This window comes from Medicago sativa, chromosome 3 (genome assembly GCF_051527215.1).
Source record: "Medicago sativa cultivar Bolivia chromosome 3, Bolivia_mono, whole genome shotgun sequence".
Lineage (NCBI taxonomy): Eukaryota > Viridiplantae > Streptophyta > Magnoliopsida > Fabales > Fabaceae > Medicago > Medicago sativa.
Window position 1 is genome coordinate 77685349 of NC_140751.1, and position 20561 is coordinate 77705909.

A 20561-nucleotide genomic window follows, 5' to 3' on the forward strand; every position below is an offset into this window, starting at 1 on the left:
AATTGTTCGGAGCATGTAATTCCCTACTTTTCCATACTTTTTTTTTTTTGAGGGAAAGATAACTCATTTCATTTCATCCAAAATAATAGAGTGAATACAATATGGAGAATGATAGAAAGTAGTGGGACTAGCATGTAATATAGACGCTCGAGCAAGATTATGAGCGACTCTATTAGCTTGTCTCCTAACATAAGCTAGAGCATAACTAGCATTAGAAAAAAGCAAAGTCCTACAATTAGAGAGTAAAATTCCTAACTCATTCACATAGGAGCTATTACCAAGGACTGCATTCACAACTAGCTGACAATCTGTTTCGAATACTACTCGGTTAAGGCCAAGATCAAGAGAAATTTGGAGGGCTTGTTGTATAGCAGTAGCTTCACATTCAGTTGCAGTTGGAATAGAAGGAAAAACCTTTGAGTGAGCTTGGATAAGTTGTCCAAGGCTGTCTCGAAAACAAATACCAACACCAAATTTTCCTTCAGCTTCAAAGATGGCGCAATCTACGTTACACTTGATCCAATCTGTCAGCGGTTTAGACCATACTGGAGTAGCAGACTGCACATTATCATCGGGACGGTTGCACCACTTGAAGTCTCGAACAATATCCAATGCTATGACACAAGATGTGTTTGCATTGACTGGTTTTTGCTCCCATAAACAAGCATTACGCGCGCGCCAAATACTCCATAAGATAGCTACAAATCTAGCACAATTGTCTTCCTCAAGTGCTTTAAGAATGGCAAAGATAATAGCGGAAAAACTGCCACTGGACGTCATGTACGGTGCTATCATACCCCAAAGATTTGCCGCTTTCCAACAATCAGTAGCAAACTTACAATGCATAAAAAGGTGCATTTCATCTTCTAGGTCGTTATTATTGCATGTAACACAAGCTGACTGACAAGGTACTCCACGACCTTGCAAATTAGACCGTGTAGGTAAACAATTACGAAGCAATCGCCAGCAAAAATGTTTGATTTTAGGTGGAACATGTAATGACCATATCAACTTCCAATCTCCCGAGACATGATAGTTTGATCGTTGGTTTGAAATACTCAAGCACATCTTGTAGGCAGATTTGACTGTGTATGAGCCATTAGAAGAGGCATTCCAAATAATTGTATCAGAGTCGGTTCGAGAGTGCAAAGGTATCTTACAAATATCGGATGTATCTTGCGTGCTCATGATAGAAGCAATAAAGTCTCGATTCCAAGTGTTGGTTGTTGGGTTGAAAAGCTGGGAGACAGTCATGTTGGTAAGATTACTTGTCGGTATCGTGAAAGGCCGCAAATTCTGACGAGTGCGGATCCAAGGGTCTTTCCAAACATTGATATCGTTACCGTCACCAATTTTCCACCTATAGCCAAGAGATAACATCGGAATAGTGCTCCAGATACTCCTCCACGTAAAACTTGGGCTATGGCCAATATTGGCGCCCAAAAAACCGCTTCTAGGGAAATATTTAGCTTTGAGAACCCTGGTGAGGAGAGAGGAAGAGTTTGTGAGGAGCTTCCATCCTTGTTTACCTAGCATGGCTAGGTTAAAACCTTCAAGGTCACGGAAATTAAGACCACCTTGATCCTTACAAGTAGTCATCTTATCCCAATTTAACCAATTAATACTTCGACCTCCATTCTTCTTCGAACCCCAATAAAATGAATTCATCATGCGCTCTATTTCTTCCCCAAGAGTGGTAGGGAGTAAAAAAGCACTCATACAGTAAGTAGGAATAGATTGTGCAATGGACTTAAGAAGCACTTCCTTACCTGCACGTGAAAGGGAGCGAGCATTCCAGTTTTGTATATTTTTCCAAATGCGCTCTTTAATAAATGTGAATATTGATTTTTTATCTCTGCCTATCATAGATGGGAGGCCAAGATACTTACCGTGCCCCATAAATTCCACGACTCCCAAGAGATGAATAATATTGTTTCGGAGAGTCGAATTTGTATTTCGGCTGAAAGCGATGGAGGATTTTTGATAATTAATAGCTTGCCCACTAGCAGCCTCGTAAGTATCCAGAATATTCTTGAGGGTTGTCACTTCAGAGATAGTAGCCTTACAGAAAAGAAAACTGTCATCTGCGAAAAGGAGGTGAGTAATCGATGGACTCCCCCGACAGATGCGTGCCCCGTGGATGAGACCGCTATTCTCATGATGCCTGATATAAGAACTCAAGCCTTCAGAACAAATAATATAAAGGTAAGGTGAGAGGGGATCCCCCTGTCGGAGGCCACAAAGAGGAGTAATAGGTCCCACACGATCATTGTTGACAAGCGCATGATAGTTGACAGAGGAGACACACTGCATAATCCAGTGAATCCAAATATTTGAAAACCCCATTTTTTGCATTACCGCTTGTAAATAACTCCACTTAACCCTGTCAAAGGCTTTACTAACGTCAAGCTTTAGAGCAATATTTCCTTCTTTACCTCTGGTTTTGCATTTCATATAATGAAGTACTTCAAAAGCAGTGAGAGCATTATCAAGAATATCTCTACCAGGGACAAAAGCTGCTTGAGTATCAGAGATGCACTTATGGAGAATTTGTTTGAGTCGATTGGCAAGGACTTTTGAAAGAATCTTGTAAATGACGTTGCAAAGTGATATGGGACGAAGGTCCTTCATGCTCTCTGGATGATCTACTTTTGCAATTAAAGCAATGTTAGTATCATTTAAATTAGGAGGAAAGCTACCTTCATAAAGCCATGAACAACAAGCTTCGAAAATCTCTCTACCAATAAGGGGCCAGAATTTTTGAAAGAAACCTGGATTAAGACCATCAGGGCCTGGAGATTTGTCAGGGTGCATAGAAAAAATAGCATGTCTGAATTCCTCTTCCTTAAAGGGAGCCGTTAGAGACATATTGTCTTGGGGGGAAAGGCATTGAGGGATAGTAGCAATAATTGGTGAATGATCCCCATCACTAGGTGTGTAGAGGTTATAAAAATAGTCTTGGGCAATGTTACACAAGCCAGATTGATCTTCAACATAGATGTCATGAGCATCTCGCAACTTTTTTATAGCATTTCTCTTGCGTCTTGCAGTGGCTGATGCATGAAAAAACTTACTATTTTTGTCCCCGTCCTTAAGCCAAAAGACTTTGGATCGCTGCTTCTAATAAATATCTTCCTGCAACAAAACACAAGAAAGCTTGTTTTGGATGTTAGTAACAGATGCATCAGTTGTATGGTCATTACTACTTCGGATGGCAGCGAGCTCGTTCCGTAATTTGTTGGCTTCACGACGAAAATTTGGTGTATTGGCTTTGCTCCAAGCTTCCATATCATCAACACAATACTTTAATTTTTGTAAAACATTATTAGTTGGATAGTAGTGCCAGTTCTCATCAACCATATCAGAGAGACTTTGATCAAGGAGCCATGAATTTTCAAAGCGGAAACTACGTTTCGAATGAATATACCTCTCAGGATCCAGCTTTAGAAGGATAGGAGAATGATCTGAAGTGGCTGCAACAAGATTAATTAATCTTGCATTCGGGAATAAAGTAAGCCAAGAGGATGTGTGGAACGCTCTATCAAGTCTTTCTTCTACTGCACGAGGGGTTCCAAGACTTTTGAACCAGGTAAAAGGATATCCTTCTAAAGGAAGGTCATGCAAGTTACAATCATTGACTGCTGAACGAAAACCATTATAAAGCCAAGTCGGTCTTTCAGATCCCCCTCGTTTGTCATCACTCGTAAGAAGATCATTAAAATCGCCTATGATACACCAAGGGTCATCGGACATAGCAGCAAGATCTCGAAGAAGATTCCAAGATTGTCGACGCTGAGCATTATTAGAATAGCCCCAAAATGAAGTTAGGCGCCAGTTGCCTTTGTCGGAGTCATAAATTTGCAAATTAATGAAATTAGATGAATAATTGATGATATTACATTGAATAGAGGACTTCCAAATAACAGCAAGACCACCACTACGACCGTCTCTATCAATAGTAAAATAAGAATCATAACCAAGCAAATAACAAACTTCTCTTATTTTATTAGAATGCGACAAAGTTTCAATAAGGAAAAAAATATCCGGTTTATAGACACGGATAAGGTCTTTAAGACTAGGAACTGCCTTAGGATGTCCCAGACCTCGGCAGTTCCAACATAAAATACTCATTTCGTCCGGCAGGTCTGGGAACCAGACTCTGCCGATAAAAAATGTTGTGTATCCATTGTGGTTTGCTTCTGAACCGTAAGTTGTACACCCTCCATAGATATTGTGGTACTTCCTTGTGGGGTCTTTACTGCATCATCAGTTATGACTTCTGAATTATCATTATTGCACCTTGGTCTCTTTTTTAATGTGTCATCTAATTCCTCCTCCATTAGTTCTGCCTCATTAACTACATGTTCATGAACTTCCTTATTTTCTTTACGTGACACTTGGGGAAATAAAGTGGATGGATTGGTAAAAGCTTCAGCCAAAGAAATTTTTTCTCCTAATTTATTGACAATTATGGGCGGCTTTGACTGCTGGCTATTTCCTCCATCAGAGACGTTAGCTTTTGTAATGTTTCCTGGATTCTGTGTTGCACCCGCAGTCCTAACCGGACCTTCGTCCTCGCGCAGCCACTTAGAGCCATAACCGCCATTGTTGTTTCTTTTTATTTGAGCGCGAAGATCAGAGCTCCACATACGTGTTCCATCATCAGTAGGATTTGCAAAAAGAGTGCTACAGAAATCATCTGTATGGCCCAGCAAACCACAATAATAGCAGAAAGAGCCTAATCGCTCATATTTGAAACGAACTGTGTGCAGACCAATCTTTGTCTTGATCTTCTTAAACCTCATCAAAGGTTTACGGACATCGATCAACACTCGGATACGCATAAAGGTAGCAAGAAAATTGGTGTTATTCTTCTCATCGTATTCCATAAATTCACCAATAAAGCTACCGAGTTGTTTACCTGCCGCTAGAGACATACAACCGACAGGAACATCATGGACTTGTACCCAAAAAGGGACGTGATTGAGTGGGACAGATTTGGGTGTGGTTCCTTGTTGCAGAAGCCCTAGAATAAGGGTGCGGCCATCAAAAGACCAAGGACCTTGTTTGATAACCCGTTCCATGTCGCGAGGGTGAAAAAATTGGAAAAGATATAGGTTAGGTTCAACCTCCTTGATAGAAACTTTGCAGACAGGACGCCAAAATTCGGCCATCTTTTCTTTCATCATATGAAATCTAACTGGTCGATCCGTGAGAAAACGCCCTACCAGGACATAAGACGCTCCAACGACGTCATTAGTTATTTGTCTTTCATCAACTAGAATTTCCAATTCATCTTCTTCACCTTCGATGTAGAGGTGCTCCATGGTGAGTAAAAGGGATTGAGGAGAAGGTATAAGTGTAAGGGAAAACAATTAGGGAAGAGAGATATCAGAGATCGACGTAAACTTCTCACTGAGGAGAGAAACTTCTCACTAGGTTTTTGGAAACCCTAGGAGAGAAAAAAGAATCGCCAAAGAGGGAAAAAAAAATACTCATCGTAGTATTTATCTTAACTCATTGGCTCTTTCCTGGAAATCATTCGAATTTGGTCACCAGATATGCAATTGCTATTTTTCTTATATATAATATAGTCTATTCGGTAAGCATCAATATCATATTCAAATCATCGACTAATGAAATGTCATATTGAAATAAACATATTATTACATACTATATAGCAAGAATGTAGTTGGGAAGAAAAAATAAGAATAAATAGCACATCACCAAGAACGAAGAACTCGGTAGTGTTGTGATGTAGGTCCTAATTAAAGTGTGTAATAATCCAATCCACTAAAGCAAAGCACTCAATACACAAATAGGAAGTGAAATTAATATATATGAAACTAATGACACATAGGATAAATGTGAATGTAAAATCAGAAGAATATGGAGACAGAGACAGTGGACAGGGCAAAAATGAAAGTCAGTGCAGAGGCTTGAATGCTTGAGGCTCCTCCAATTTTGCTTCCAGAAGGGCTAAGAACACCTGCACAATTTTGAAAAATACATCAATATTAGACTTTAGTACTATATGTTGATGGAAAATTCTATATTTGGATATCAAAATTTTAATGAAATGTTTTTTCCATGCACATAAAAGTTAATAAGGAGAGTACTAAACTTGGACATTCCTTCAAAAAAAAAAAAACTTGCACATATTGTGTGACCGATTGATATTTATGATCATTAGCTCAATTGATTGAGTTATCCAAATGAGTTTTACTTAAGTTATAAAATCAAACTCTAACTATAAAATGAGAAAAATTAGAATGATACATACCTGAACTATCAGATGAAGTTGAAGGACTTGGGGCTAATCCTTTTGGTGACATTGCCATATCTTCATTATTTTATCAAACAAACAAATTTAAGTTACCACAGATGATCAAGGTAATTTCAAGATATATTAAGAGAAGAATGCATAATTTCAAATAATTGCTCAACAACAATAAATTAACTTATGGAAAACTTACTTGGTGACATAGCATCTCCACTCAGTGATGGAGGCAAGGACACAGGAACTCCAATAGCTGTGACACATATATATAGTATATAAGAAATTGAAACAAAAATATTGAAATAGTCTTCAACATGTAATTGCATCCAAGTTCATGTAAATTTACATAAACATTTTAGTTGACTCTATACTAGTCTATATTTTTTCTTTCTTCAAATAGAAACTATGCACATCAAAAAGAAAATAAAAAAAGAGTGGCATGACAAATTAAGGTGAACAATTTGGAGTTGGTGTTACAATTATTTATTTTGGGTCCTACATCACTTATTGCAAATTTATTTGTTGAATGGTAAAGGGCAACAATCCCTACCTTACTAGTAATTGCAATATTATTGCTGTGGTTGGCTAACTAAATATGGTGGAGAGGTGTTATTGTCATTTTGAATGTGAACAATTAATAACAGACATGGGTGCATGTACAATATTATCACAAGATAGCTGTATATTTAAAAAATTAAAATTAAAATTAAAAAACAGAGTCACGTGTGCACTAACGTTCACATATGAATTATTCAAAAAGTTGGCATGTATTTCTGTTTTAAATAATATGAACATAGTAGTACAATTATTAAATTCAAAGAAGGCGGTATCAACAAAGAAGGAAGTCAGCTTGACTAGCCAATTCCATTACACATGGTGATGGACTGACATTGGAAGTTTTATAATTTTGTTAATAAACTGACCAATTATAGTGTATATTTTAACAAATTTAAGTACATACAACAAATTTAAAATGTTTAAATAATGTTAAAACAAAGGTAACACTATGTTGGTAACTTTGTCTCTCTTCTTAGGTTTAGGTATGTTGGATCTCGATTATTGATTTTCATATTATCAATAATAGACCATAATCATTGGTAATATATAAAGATCGATGATTAAGATCTCCAAATTATTATTTTTAAGTTTTGTTTGATAGGATGTCATTATAATTTTTAAAAGCATCAAAATTTTAAATGTATTTTAAAACGTCTCTTTTATTTTTTGTATAATATTAAAAATTAAAACACATTTTAGATCTACCAAAAAAAACATATTTTGGGATAAAAATAATTGACAAAATGGCTAATTAAATACTCCCTCCGTTTCAAAATTAGTGTTGTTTTATGTGTTTACACACATATTAAGAAATGCAATGATTAAAAAGAAAGAGAATGATTATTTTACCAAATTATCCTTATTAACTATTGGTTAGTTTTAAAAGTAATACTTTAGAAGTAGTGTGCAAAGTATTAATTGGAGGGTACAATTGAAAAGAAACAGTTATTATTGCATTGGAAACTGAAAGTGACATTCATTTTGAAACAATTTTTTTTGGCTAAAGCGACACTCATTTTGAAACGGATGGAGTAAGACGCTTGAAAATCCTTAAAAAAAAACTTGAGGATGTGTCCGCAATTCAGTTATTATAATGTCAACTTCTCACATAATCATAAAACAAAATCTATGTAACCCTCTTAACTCATCGTTAATTATCTCTCATCTAGGTAATCTTACTTTAATCACATTAAATCTTCTAAATAAATCAAGTCACCAAATTATAGCATCTTTTATATTTTTGATTGTACCATATATATATATATATATATATATATATATATATATATATATATAAGTAATGTTTTTACAAGATCTACAGATCAAAGATAATTCTAGCCAAATATTTTAAAATTTGAACAAGAAATAAAGCAAGACTCATAATAAAGACATGAAGATTTACCTGAACAAGCACTAACAGGAGGAGTAGTAACACCACAAATAGTTGGAAGCTTAAGAGCTTTATTGATATTAATCTTGATACCAATAGAATCAGCAGCATTACCACCTAACAGCTTACACAAACAAATAGGGTTGCCATCAATCAACCCTGCTAACTCAGGACAACATCCTTTGTCTGGTTTTGTCAACTTACTCCCATCTTCCACAAATGTCAAACAATCTGACATATTTGTTAAAGCCATCAAGCATCCATCATCTGCCGGTGATGGCGCTAAAACCGCGGTTTCCGGTGCCGGTGATTGAGCCAAAGCAGCAGCAGATACTCCATCTCCATGAAATGAGAGTGATGCAAAGAGTAAAGAAACAATGGCTACTACTAATGTTGTAGAAGCCATTTTAGTTTTTGTGATAGGTTTTGGACTTTGGTTGTGTTGTTTTAGCTATGTGTTTTTGTTTTGTAGATCTATGTTGAAAGTTTGTGTTAAATTGAATATGTGTTATTATGATTGGTATGTTATATAGTTGGAGTAAATAAATAGAGGGACTTGATTTGGAAAAATGAGTTTCTAACTTTTGGTGGCAGAATTTAATGGATTATAACAGCTACTACCTAACTAACTCATTTTGCACCGTTTATTTATTTTTGGATCCAACTTCTATCCTCTCAAAATTAAAGATGGATCTTATTTTTTTTATGCCAAAACTGTGATCCAATTTATAAGTCATTTCAAGGCAAAAGATATGGAGAGTTTCTATTTTAACAAACTTTAATTGATTTATCTTGGTATGTATGGTAAGAAATAGTCGATAACTGATGATAAACTGATAGTGGATGAGCTGAGAACTATGTTACCAAATTGAATTTGTAATGTTTGAAAAGATTTGTGTTTGAATCGACGGATAAATATGTAATTAGAACATAATTTGTATAAATACTCTGGCCCGTCTTGAGTGGACGGGGCTGTTATTAATAAAAAAAATTGTTGTTAAAAAAATATTCATGTATATGGTTTAAAATTTACTCTACATATAACAATTTTTCAACTATCATTTTTGTTTGAGTCTTGTTAACGAGTGCCCACGGGGCACTCTTTAAGCATGCTAAGTAAAGTAATTATTCTTTCAAAATTTAAAAGTTTACAATTTCCAATGCACTGATTACAAAAAATTTTAAAAAAAGTTACTATTTTAGGTCCTTAACCAGTGCCCCGGGGGAACTAGTTAACATTTCCCTTTTTGTTTATATTTCGTTTCGTTTGCAATTTTTGGAGTAAGTATAAGTTCAAACACTATTTAGAAATATAATAACTTATCAAAAATGACTATAACTCTTAAAACAATTGTTAGCCAAATAGAGCCTTAAGTTACCTTCTTTCGGTTCAACGTTCACCTTTCTGGTTGGTTGGCATTCTTGGTGTCAATTAAGTATGCTGTTTTGATTTTGCATTATTAGTGGAAACTAAGATCACATTCACATGTACTAAATCAAGATTGATCGACAATGATGGGATTTTTAGTTTTGCCATGGGAAAGGAGAAAATAAAACTAACTACCAAGGAAAATGACACATATTGCTAGCTAGCTAGGTTCAATCCTCTTAAGTTATGTAATGGACAAAGGATCTGAATGATCGATAATAACAATACCACATATCATGTGGTTTTCATTAATTGACTGCGTTGGTTATACGGTATTTGGAGAGTAGGATGTCTATTTTCAACAGGGACTACCAGACATTGCCATTTTACACATTTTAATTTGTTTATGATTTATAGGCATGTTCTTTACAACCATATTTTGATATTGTAGTGTCATAAGAATATTTATCAAGGAATTCATAAAAGAAAATTTTGTTTTGGAGATACAAGTTTAATATTAGTACTTGTCAAAGTAATAAAAACATCAACTTAAAAATTACTTTTTGTTTCTTTAAATGATACTCTAAAGACATTCGTTAACATTTGTCTTCAATATTTTATCATTGTAACTCGAGGAGAAAAAACATATGTATGTTTGTTAGATATGGCCTATTAAACTTTCCATAAGGTTGGAATTTTGGAGATCGAAAGATATATTTACATTAACACTCAAATATAATTACCTATTTACCTTCAATAAAGAGAATAAATAGAGTTTACAAGTTTTAACCCAACCATCCTTAAAAAAAAAATAATAAGTTTTAACCCGACTGATAAAAATGTCAAAGTTATTAGGTTGGACTTCGTGATTGAAGTTTGAACTCCAACTCCTCTATTTATGTATAAAATTTTAAAGGACTTGTGACCAAAATAAGGATTTTTTAACTAACTTATTAATTAAATTTATATTAGTTATATCATTTTATATTTATCAGCTAATTTAACCACTAATTTTATGAAACACCACAAATTTAATCAATCAATTAATTTGCTATCAGAGTTAGCTCAACATATATCCAATTCCAGACTCCCAATTCCAATCCAATATTTTGAATTTGAAAACTCTCACCAGTGGTCCCGCAAGAATTATGTCCATTCCTTTTGCTAGTGATTGGCAAGAGACGAGAGGTTTTGGTTATGGTGGGTTGGTTTAGATAAAGATTAACTGAATTATGTTCTTTTTTTGAAAGCTGTAAGTTGATACTCATTGAGAAGAAGAAAGCATTTATGATTGCAGACCTTTGTGGGTACTCAGAGTGTATGTTCTACCATTTCGTTAATGGACATCACATGTTTTTTTCTTTTTTGAATAAAATGGACATCACATGTTCACTAATTTATTTCATTGACGTAAGTATATCTGTCCGACTTGTATTTTTAATACAAACACTTTTTACCCATTACTCATTTACCTATACTTCCCTCCCAAATTAAATAACTAAGCAAATAAAAGTATCTTGCTAACATGTTCTACTTATTAAAAAATCAAAAAATAGAACTTTTGCTTTAAAAACCAATTTTTTTAACTTATACAGAATTTCTAATACAATATTTCTATATGAGTGGTAATCAACTGTCTTTGAATCCATTCATCAACTGAACCACCAATATATCATTGTTGTAGGCAGCAGTATACAAGCCTGGTTTGAAAACAGAATCTTAAAACCAAACCCAAAAAATGTGCTTTGAAATTACATTACATTAGTGTATCACCCCTCATTTAGAAGAGCTGCTTGCAATACATCTTCAAGACGCTTCTCAGCAGCGGCATACTGCCTTTTTTTATCTTCAATTGCTAAGGCAGCCAGAGCTTTATCCTGGATAATCCAAACACACGGGCAAAATGTAAGAATAATCTCAACAAAGTTTAATATTACTCCAGAACTAAAACAAATAGAAAGCATGAAAAATATGAAATACCGGAGGCAAATCTTGGTAACTTCTTAGAGTATCAAGGATGGGCTTAGTTTGCCTCTCCAGCTCCTTCCTATGCTCAGCCATGTCAACCAAAACCCTATGGCTAATCTCTGGGGTATAGCCCACACGGTTGAGCCTCGTCTGCAGCAAATGTTATTCAGCATTCAAATTCAAAAGACCAATATATAAAAATAACAATGCAAAGACAATTTGTAAATAATGTTTAGCCAGTTTATAATATGTTATCCGTCAAAGACTAAGAGTCAATTTGGGAGATTGAAGGGGAGGGGACAGGAGAGGAGGGGATTAGAGGAAAAGGGAGAAATCTTACATCTTTTTTAAGAGAGTCAGTTTTTTTTGGTGGTGGCCGGGGTTCGAACCCCGAACCTGTCATTTGTAGAGAATGATAAATGATTGAAGACTTATAATTGAAAAATAAATAAATTAAGAATATCATAACATAGATTGGGTTTAAAGAATGTATCTAAACCTCCCAAAACCCTCCTCCAGTACATTTTTTGAGTTCCCCTACCGTAGGGGGTTTTGAGTTATCAAGAAAAATGAAACCCCTAAAGCCCTCCTCTCCCAGATTCTTCAATTTCTTCCACTTTCTCCTTCCTTTTTCTCCAAACCCTCCCCTCCCCTCCAATCTCCCGAACAGACCCTAAAATAATTAATATTTCCATGAGATTCTATACTGTGGTTACCTGCTGAGATTCTGAATAATCTCATGCTACAAATTTAATTTGTCCAATCAAAGGTGAGGCGTAATGTGCAACAGAAACTACAGATTTAACTAAGCTCTCTGTCTCCTGCATGTTTACTCCCCAATTTTGTGATAAAATTCATTTTGGTAGGTTGCATTTAGATTCTACTAGACTCTTGACCCCGCGCTGTCGCGCGGGTCTGTTATAGACTATTGATCAATATATTTTGATTACAATCAACTCAAGCAAATTGAAAAATAAACCATTCTAGGATATCATGTATCATTGATCAATGTGATATACATGGATTTTTTATAAGAAAGTCAAACATTTAAACAAAAAATCAAAGTACATTTTAAAAATTTTCTTTGTAAACTACATTAGATGTGACATAACTATCTTCCCCTTCATCATTAATAATCAATATCTTAAAGTCTTTCCTTGATGTAACTCTTGACAATGCAACATATAGAATTGGTTGCCATGGATGCGCTTAAAAAGAGCTCAAGATATCAAATGTTCTTTACTGAGCTTTTGTATGCAGGTGCGCTAACTTGAGATAATAGCCAAACAGACCAAATGGTATCACCAATTTATAGGAATGACATAAGGTTCTTAGTTGGCGTGAACATAACATGCAGAAACACAAAAAAAAAACCAAGAATTAAATGATGTCTCCTAGTTGTAGGTCCCAAAGGTGTGCAACTAAACACTTCTAGAGTCTCGCGTCTTGCACGTTTTTTCATGTTTGCATTTATTATTGGCATGGTTCTAGGTAGCAAAAAACGTGCAAAATTAAATTGGTGAAGACAATGTTAAGTAGTAGTTAGTTGCTCATTAATAGGATGATTTAGGAGGGAAAAAGCTTCTTATTCAAGGTTAAATTTGTCATTTTGGGGTGTTAGGGCTGCATTAGGGTTAGGGATTTAGGGAAATCAGACCACCTTAGATTTATATTAAGTAAGATATGTAAATCTTGATAGTTGAATGACTGTAGCAATTTATTTCGTAGCATGCAGATTTGGAAATTAGAAGTAACGTATATATTAATATTGATTGCAATGTCTGCTTTTGTTTTAGATATGCATGTTAGTAAAGAATTGCATTCTGTCAAGTTAAAATAATATCATTCGAGCGAATACTTTCCCCCCCTTTTTTATGTTTGATGGATTAAAGATAGGCCTGAGAATTTTATACCGAACATTAACAAGTATTAATCTATAGAAGTATACTTGAATTTGACAATTTTAAGGAGCCAATCTTGAGCAAATGTAGGTTCAGAAGTTTCCCTCAGAATCAAATTTACTCCTTGCAATCCCCCCACTGAACAACATTTCCTTATTTCATAAAAAAGTAATAATAGATTGTAACACATGTGGGGTGATGTGGGACTTCCAAACTTTATGATCTTTTACCCAATTTCCAATTCCCAAATCTCATTCTTTCTTGATTCTAGTCACCTAAAAAATACTATCATCATTTCGTCAATGGCAGTTTTTAAATGTTCACGAAGTTGAATGTACTAAAAGACACTGCCCAAGAAACTTCTGGGCTTTTGTAAAGAAAGTAATGCTAGTATAGTCAGTGTCTATCTTATAAATGGGAGAGGAACAGGCTCTCAAATTCCCTGTCAAATCGATAACCATGGTAACAGTCAATTCTGCAACTGCCCACTTCAATTCTATGTGTTCTATCTCAGCGGAACTCTTTGTTCCCAGAGAATTTCATTAATAATACTGGCTCTATTCAATGGATTTTTAATTCCTGATTTACTTAACATCCTTCTACACAAATTTTCTAAATTCACATATTTATATATGCCTTCTTCCATCCAAATTTATCCTATTTATATACATGACCCTCCCTCTAACTACTTAGCTTCTCTAATTGTTCTTAATTGAAAACAATTCTGGGTAAACTGGTTGGCTTCGCTGATTGTCCCTCATTCCTTTACCCTAACAACCTCCATGAAGGGAATCGTCAATTCAACATACAACTTGATGACAGATTTAGAAATCAGCAACTAAATCAATAAGCATATTAAAAAAAAAAATGTGTTATGCTTTCTCTTTTCGTATAGCAATTCAGTTTGGCAAATCCATCATCCGACAAAAATTACAGCTAAAATACACTTAACGAATCATACCACATTGCAGTGTATCTACCACAGTCTTGCATGATACAAGTTTGTGCATGAATAGATAAAACAAAAAAGCACACAAGTTTGCAAAGTTGCTATATTTTGTTCATGCCTTTTTGTTTCTCTTGTTCAAGTTACTTTTGTTATTTCAATATTCTAGGTTTATGCAATAAAACCAGTTTAATGGGTACAGGATAATTCACCGCTTCCTTTTCTGTCCTTTTTCTAACTATATCTCTTGCATGCTAAGTTAACCCTACAGCCTTTTATCTAACATCAAATTCATTCACCCATTTTTCGCGTCGCTCTCAAAACACATCACAATAAAGAACCAAATTGAATAACACCTACTCCCCCCTCAAAACAAATAAACTAACCTCATAGTTGGCACATTGTTGCACGTACTGTCTTTCTTTTTGAGCCATCACATTCAAGTAATTGCTCCAACTTTCCATCTGAGCCTCACACGGAGCTACTTCATCTTCCAATTGGGCTAGTGTTCTGCACAAACATCGATTCATACTAAACTAGTGAGGAACAAAAGAACATTGTATGCCAAAAGCTCTCTGTCCCCCTTGAGCACATTATTGTAGTTTTTGGTAGTCAAATTAAAACTGTCTAGGTTTATGCCAAGTTCCACATTCATTTTACATTTTTACTCATACTTATATCTAGTATTTTTACAAAAACTTTCTACACTTCAATTTGTTGATATTATTTTAGCAACAATAATACTACCACAGTATTAATTTTTACAGCTAAATTATTTAATACTACCAAGTTATGTATCAATGCTAAATTTTCAAAAATTCCTAAATTTTTAGTTCAAAACCATACCTTTTCAAATATGTTAACCTCGCAATAGCCTTTCTAGTATAATCGAGAAGAAACTTCGACTCCTTATGCACTTTAGCCCTTTTCTCCTCCACACCGGTCTTCCTCAATGAAATATCACCCATTGCCACAAGAAAGCTAAAAAAAACCCAATTCCAAAATTCAAACTTTAACACAGAAACTAAACAAAAAATCAAAAATAGTGAGAGTAAAACCCACCTACTAAGTTCAGTATCTCTTATATTCAACAAATTAGCAACATTTGCTAGAACCTGCGCCGACGCAACCACATTGGACGGTAAACTCTCCTGAGCCAAACCTACATTCTCCAGAATCTCTCTAATCCTTGCAGCTACAATGCAAAATCAAATTGAAAGATAAAGTGAGAACCAAACCTTAACCCTAACCCTAATTGGTGATAATGGGAGTGATTATCTTACCTTGGGATCTATATTCTGCGGCTTTGAGGCGAAAATCACGAGCGACGAGACGAGCGGCTTCGTCTTTGGCTTTAGAGAGAGTAACGAGATGGTGCAAGTGAGAGACACTGCGTGGTGTGTATTCGAATTCGGGAACGGGTTTACCTGCAACTTCGAAGGTTTTGGATAGCCATTCTTTTACTTCGCTGATTCCAGAAACTTCTGTGGAGACTGATGCTTCTTGATCGGACATTGATTCTCGAAGTCAGGATCGGAGAGGTGGTTGGAATTTTGTTAGCCGGCACGGTGGTTATTTAGCGACGGTGGTGATTGGAAATGGAGATCGATCGATCTGTGATGTGGTGGTTGGTTGCAACTCGTGTGATTTGAATTTTGAACCAAGATAAATAAACCGGGTCCACAACGGTTTAAAACTGTTTTACCAAAATAAACCGGTTTTATCTCAAATGGTTTCAAAACCATTTCCATTTTTGGCTAACTTGTTAAAAAACTTATGATTACAAAATTACTTTAGGTTCAATTTTACATAATTGTTTCGATGAAGAGACTAGAGAGCTTAAACATGAGCGTAAGGATGTTCTAAAGGTTGTGTCATGATTATTTGGATAAAGCGACAGAGGTGGACGGTGAGGAGTTGATAGTGATTAATTTTTGTAGTAACTGAATAAAGGTCATCTGGACTATTATATCTCGTTAAAAAATACCTGTCTAAAATCTTTCAAAGAAAACCCAAAGTGATCAAGTTCAACAAAAATATCATTATCAATGATAAATTTACAGTAATATTATTGCTCATATTAAAATAAGATATGAGATTACCTCCATTTGGAGTCATGTGAGAGGGACCCTGGTGTCCAAGTACCATCGATGATCGTGAGGAGCCGTAGATAAAGTACGGATTGCAGCTTGAATGTCAATTGGTGCATAAGATGGTTGGGCGTTATTTGTCACCGGGACTACCATATTAGCATGTTCAGGCTTGGGCAAGAGGTTCTGGCTGACGATGAGATGTAGATTGAATATCCTCTGTTTTATAAGATTTTGGTTTATTTTGTGATTATTCTTATTGGACATTTTTGCCATTTTTTTTGTTTGTAATTATGTGTTTCTGACTATATTAGACATGCATATTTTATATTTTTTTTTCATTCTTTAAACCGTTTATACTTAAGTCTTTATTTGGATTTTCGACTTTAATCGAATGAAAAGAATATTGTTCAGGATATTCAAATGCTCTATGTCCTCGTGAGCGTAGTTCAATTGGTAGGGACAGTGCATAATATATGCAAAAGGTTTGGGATTCGAACCACGGCCACCACAAAAAAAAAAATATGCTCTATAGATGGCATTTGTAATTTTTAACAATTAGAGATTTGGAATTTCAAAAACCATTAATTAATTTCTCTTTAGTTATTTCATTTGCTATCATGTTTTATACAACAGTTCTTCTAGACTCACTATTGTTCTCATTCCTTTTTTACCTTTTCTTTCGCGTAAATCTTGGATAATAATTCTTTTTTTTTCCAGATCAATTGTTATGCACTCTAACTCTTTTTCGTTAGTTATGTATATAAAAAGTCGAGTAAATAGTCAATTATCCCCTGAAATTGTAAGTTTCGTCAATTACACCCCTGAAATTAACAAAACTTCAATTACCCCCCCCCCCCCCCTCCCACCGAAATTGCACAACGTTAATCAATTTACCCCCTCCGTCAAAATTTTTTGTTAGTCAACATGACGTTTTGCAAATACCCCCTGAAGTTTTGCATTTATGTTCAATATGCCCCTCGAACTTGAAAATTTATATATTTTTCTTATCATTGACTCAAAAGATATTAAAGACAAACAATTAACGGTTAACTTTAATTGGATTGTAATATTGTAGAGTGTAAAATTTTATTTGATTGTTAAACTTGGGGTGATGTAGTGTGGAAATGCACAAGCTATGATACCATGTAACGTAGTGATTGAAATCAATGTTGTTATTGACCTATTTATTATGTTTAGTTCATACCTAAAGCTTTGTTTATAGGGAAACGTTAACTTCTATCCTTAAGGCACAAGTTAATGTGTCAAATGTAGAAAGTTTTTGTTGGAACTTGTGTATTGAATTCAACTTTTTAACTTTTAATTAATTGAATGCACAAAATTTAAAAGAATATTTCTATTTCTGGGTTGCTTAACATGTGCCCTTAGGACATAAGATAACATGACCCTTGTTTATATTGTATGTGTCAATAGCTTCCTTTTAGTCATTGGCTGCATGAGTACTCATCATAAATCATTGTCAAACTTAGGATGTTTTGTCAAATTTGTTGGTGCATATGTATACAGATGTTTGTGATGTTTTGCCGCGGATGTTTGTGGCCAATGTAGGTGGTTCAAGTGTTAAACTGATGTTGATTCTGAACTAATAGTATTGTTTAAGAAAGAACCAAATACAAATAAAAGAATTGCTGCTTGTGAGTTTTTCATTGGAATAGGAATAATAGCTTGTAATATTGTAGAGTTTAAAGTATTAAAGTTAACCGTTAATTGTTTGCCTTTAATATCTTTTGAGTCAAGAATAAGAAAAAAAAATATAAATTTTCAAGTTCGGGGGGCATTTTGCACATAAGTGCAAGACTTCAGGGGGGTATTTGCTAAACGTCATGTTGACTAACAGAAAAATTTAACGGAGGGGGTAAATTGATTAACGTTGTGCAATTTCAGGGGGGTAATTGAAGTTTTGTTAATTTTAAGGGGGTAATTGACGAAACTTACAATTTCAGGGGGGTAATTGCCTATTTACTCATAAAAAGTCATTTGTTTGTCACTATATGTTGTATATACAAAAATTATGAAAACAAATATATATATATATATATATATATATATATATAAATAACATCAACACCCGGGCGTCAAATCACGTTCTAGTCTACACAAAATGGCCTAAGTGAAAGTGAGGCCAGCCCCGTCAGCAGCTCCCGTCATTGCTACTCCATCAATCTTTTTTTAGGGGACTCCATCAATCTATTTAGGGATAAATATGTTTTTGGTCCCTATAAATATGTCAACTTTTCGTTTTAGTCCCTCTAAAATTTTCCTTCAACTTTTAGTCCCTATAAAATTTTCAATCTTCACTTTTGGTCTCTCCAGGGCCGGCCCTAGGCATAGGCCAGGGGTGCGACTGCCTAGGGCCCATGCCCGTAGGGGCCCAATAAAATAATTTTAGGGGCAGGGTGCATATAGCAAAACTTGGTTTTTTGGGGGTATGTTTAGCAAATTTTATTAAGAGGCCCGACTACTTAGTTGTCAAATATAAGATGATGGGCTGATCTGTTTAATTTTTGGCCCTTTTAGTGTGATATGCTATATATACTCCCATATTAAAAATAGATTTCTATATACACCCTCCTTGTTAAAAAAAATGTGATTTTTTTTTTACCGAGAACAGATACTACACTTGATCTTAGCCAAAAGACCGAGAAAGGTATAAAAAAATGTGGTTTTTTGTTTCTAATTATGTGTCAAGAAATTTATTATTCAAGATATTGATGAGATTTTTATGGGCCCTTTGTTCCTAATAATGTGTCTCACTAATTATAAAAATATTGGTAATATTTATTATCCAAGAAATTGCGAGAATCTTCATAAAAAAACAAAACACTTTAGTTGAAAAGGGGCCTACTTGAGAAATCAATTTTAATCTTTTATTTAGAGGATAAAAAAAATAAATTATATTAATATAATAGTGTCAATTTTCTTAGATTGATTGAAAAGATTGTATAATTGAATTTTGAAATGCAAGATTATATAAGACACACTTATGATCATGTGGTCCACCATACTTTTTTTTTGTTTACTTTTTTTTTGTGCTATTATTCTCAAGTGCTAAAATTTTAGTCTATATTTCTCAAATGCTAAAATTTCAGTTTACTTTGCATGTGTTATAGTTCTTTACTTTTACTATTTTTTATTCTGTTTTGCTTTCTATTGAGTATTTGATTTATTTTAAGATGTAGCTTATAAAATATTTATCTGTTAGTGAAAGAAAGAAAAAAAATGAAATGAAGAACTAATAAAATCACAACAAAGAGCAAAAAAAAAATTATGTAAGGGGCCCTTTTTCATTCTATGCCTAAGGCCCCTAAAATGCTAGGAACGGCCCTGGGTCTCTCTTTTAAAGTAAACTCATATTTAAAATTCATATTATTTAATAAAATTTTTCACAAAAATTCAAAATATTATAAGAATCACTCCAAAAAAAATTCAGAATTTTTTAACAAAACATGAATTTAATATGAATTTTTATATTTTTTACAGTTAAAAATTTATATTTAATTTGTGTTTTGTTAAAAAATTCTAATTTTTTTTAGGAATTTATTTTTAGAATATTTTACATATTTCTGCACAATTTCATTAAAAAATACAAAAATTAAATTAAAAATAGGGACCAAAAGTAGTGATTGAAAATTTTATAGGGACTAAAAGTTGAAGGAAAATTTTAGAGGGATTAAAACGAAAAGTTGACATATTTATAGGGACCAAAAACATATTTTACCCATCTATTTATTAGCAAAAAAAATATTACATTTATTAGCAATTTTTAATTCACCACATTATTTAATTATTGATTAAAAAGATATTCTTTATTTTGTATGTTAATCTTTCAATTCATAAGGAAATATCTGATAATTAGGAGTTCAATTGAAAAATTAGTAAAACTTGATCAAAAACTATTCCATCAAAAAATCAAATTTGGTTTCTACCCAATTAGACCATCCACAACAGAGCACCCTAAATTGGGTGCTTACATTAAATTTGTATGTCCACATCACTCATTTCACCGTAATACTTAATAAGCACCAATTTTTTTCAACC

The 20561-nt window shown here is 34.1% G+C and overlaps 3 protein-coding genes and 1 pseudogene across 3 annotated transcripts; all 4 read right to left on the reverse strand.

The window, feature by feature from the left end:
- Nucleotides 1–3120: 3120 nt before the first annotated feature.
- LOC146940447 (uncharacterized) lies at nucleotides 3121–4131 on the reverse strand. The gene has a single exon (XM_085749878.1). It carries the CDS (start codon nucleotides 4129–4131, stop codon nucleotides 3121–3123), a length of 1011 nt encoding a protein of 336 aa, XP_085606004.1.
- A 1484-nt stretch (nucleotides 4132–5615) lies between these two features.
- Nucleotides 5616–8743, reverse strand: LOC146940448 (non-specific lipid transfer protein GPI-anchored 12-like). The gene is made up of 4 exons (XM_085754136.1): nucleotides 8241–8743; nucleotides 6477–6533; nucleotides 6284–6343; nucleotides 5616–5989 (listed from the first exon to the last, which is right to left on the reverse strand). Exons 1-4 carry the CDS (start codon nucleotides 8632–8634, stop codon nucleotides 5880–5882), a joined length of 621 nt encoding a protein of 206 aa, XP_085610262.1. The 5' UTR covers nucleotides 8635–8743; the 3' UTR covers nucleotides 5616–5879.
- Nucleotides 8744–11156: 2413 nt separating this feature from the next.
- AUG1 (HAUS augmin-like complex subunit) lies at nucleotides 11157–16042 on the reverse strand. Its single transcript, XM_085754137.1, has 6 exons — nucleotides 15696–16042; nucleotides 15475–15607; nucleotides 15259–15393; nucleotides 14799–14922; nucleotides 11578–11715; nucleotides 11157–11474 (listed from the first exon to the last, which is right to left on the reverse strand). The coding sequence occupies exons 1-6, from the start codon at nucleotides 15925–15927 to the stop codon at nucleotides 11367–11369; spliced, it is 870 nt and encodes a 289-aa protein (XP_085610263.1). The 5' UTR covers nucleotides 15928–16042; the 3' UTR covers nucleotides 11157–11366.
- Nucleotides 16043–19039: 2997 nt separating this feature from the next.
- Nucleotides 19040–19174, reverse strand: LOC146940450 (U2 spliceosomal RNA; annotated as a pseudogene).
- Nucleotides 19175–20561: the final 1387 nt, after the last annotated feature.

What these genes read in the sequence shown, in the direction of transcription:
- LOC146940447 (XM_085749878.1), bottom strand. Translation starts at nt 4,131, where the DNA reads ATGAGTATTTTATGTTGGAACTGCCGAGGTCTGGGACATCCTAAGGCA.
- LOC146940448 (XM_085754136.1), bottom strand. Translation starts at nt 8,634, where the DNA reads ATGGCTTCTACAACATTAGTAGTAGCCATTGTTTCTTTACTCTTTGCA. An exon ending in TCCTGTTAGTGCTTGTTCAG is followed by an intron (nt 6,534 to 8,240) that starts GTAAATCTTCAT and finishes TATGTGTCACAG; the next exon opens with CTATTGGAGTTCCTGTGTCC. An exon ending in TGGAGATGCTATGTCACCAA is followed by an intron (nt 6,344 to 6,476) that starts GTAAGTTTTCCA and finishes AAAATAATGAAG; the next exon opens with ATATGGCAATGTCACCAAAA.
- AUG1 (XM_085754137.1), bottom strand. Translation starts at nt 15,927, where the DNA reads ATGTCCGATCAAGAAGCATCAGTCTCCACAGAAGTTTCTGGAATCAGC. An exon ending in CGCAGAATATAGATCCCAAG is followed by an intron (nt 15,608 to 15,695) that starts GTAAGATAATCA and finishes TTTGCATTGTAG; the next exon opens with CTGCAAGGATTAGAGAGATT. An exon ending in AGAGATACTGAACTTAGTAG is followed by an intron (nt 15,394 to 15,474) that starts GTGGGTTTTACT and finishes GGTTTTTTTTAG; the next exon opens with CTTTCTTGTGGCAATGGGTG.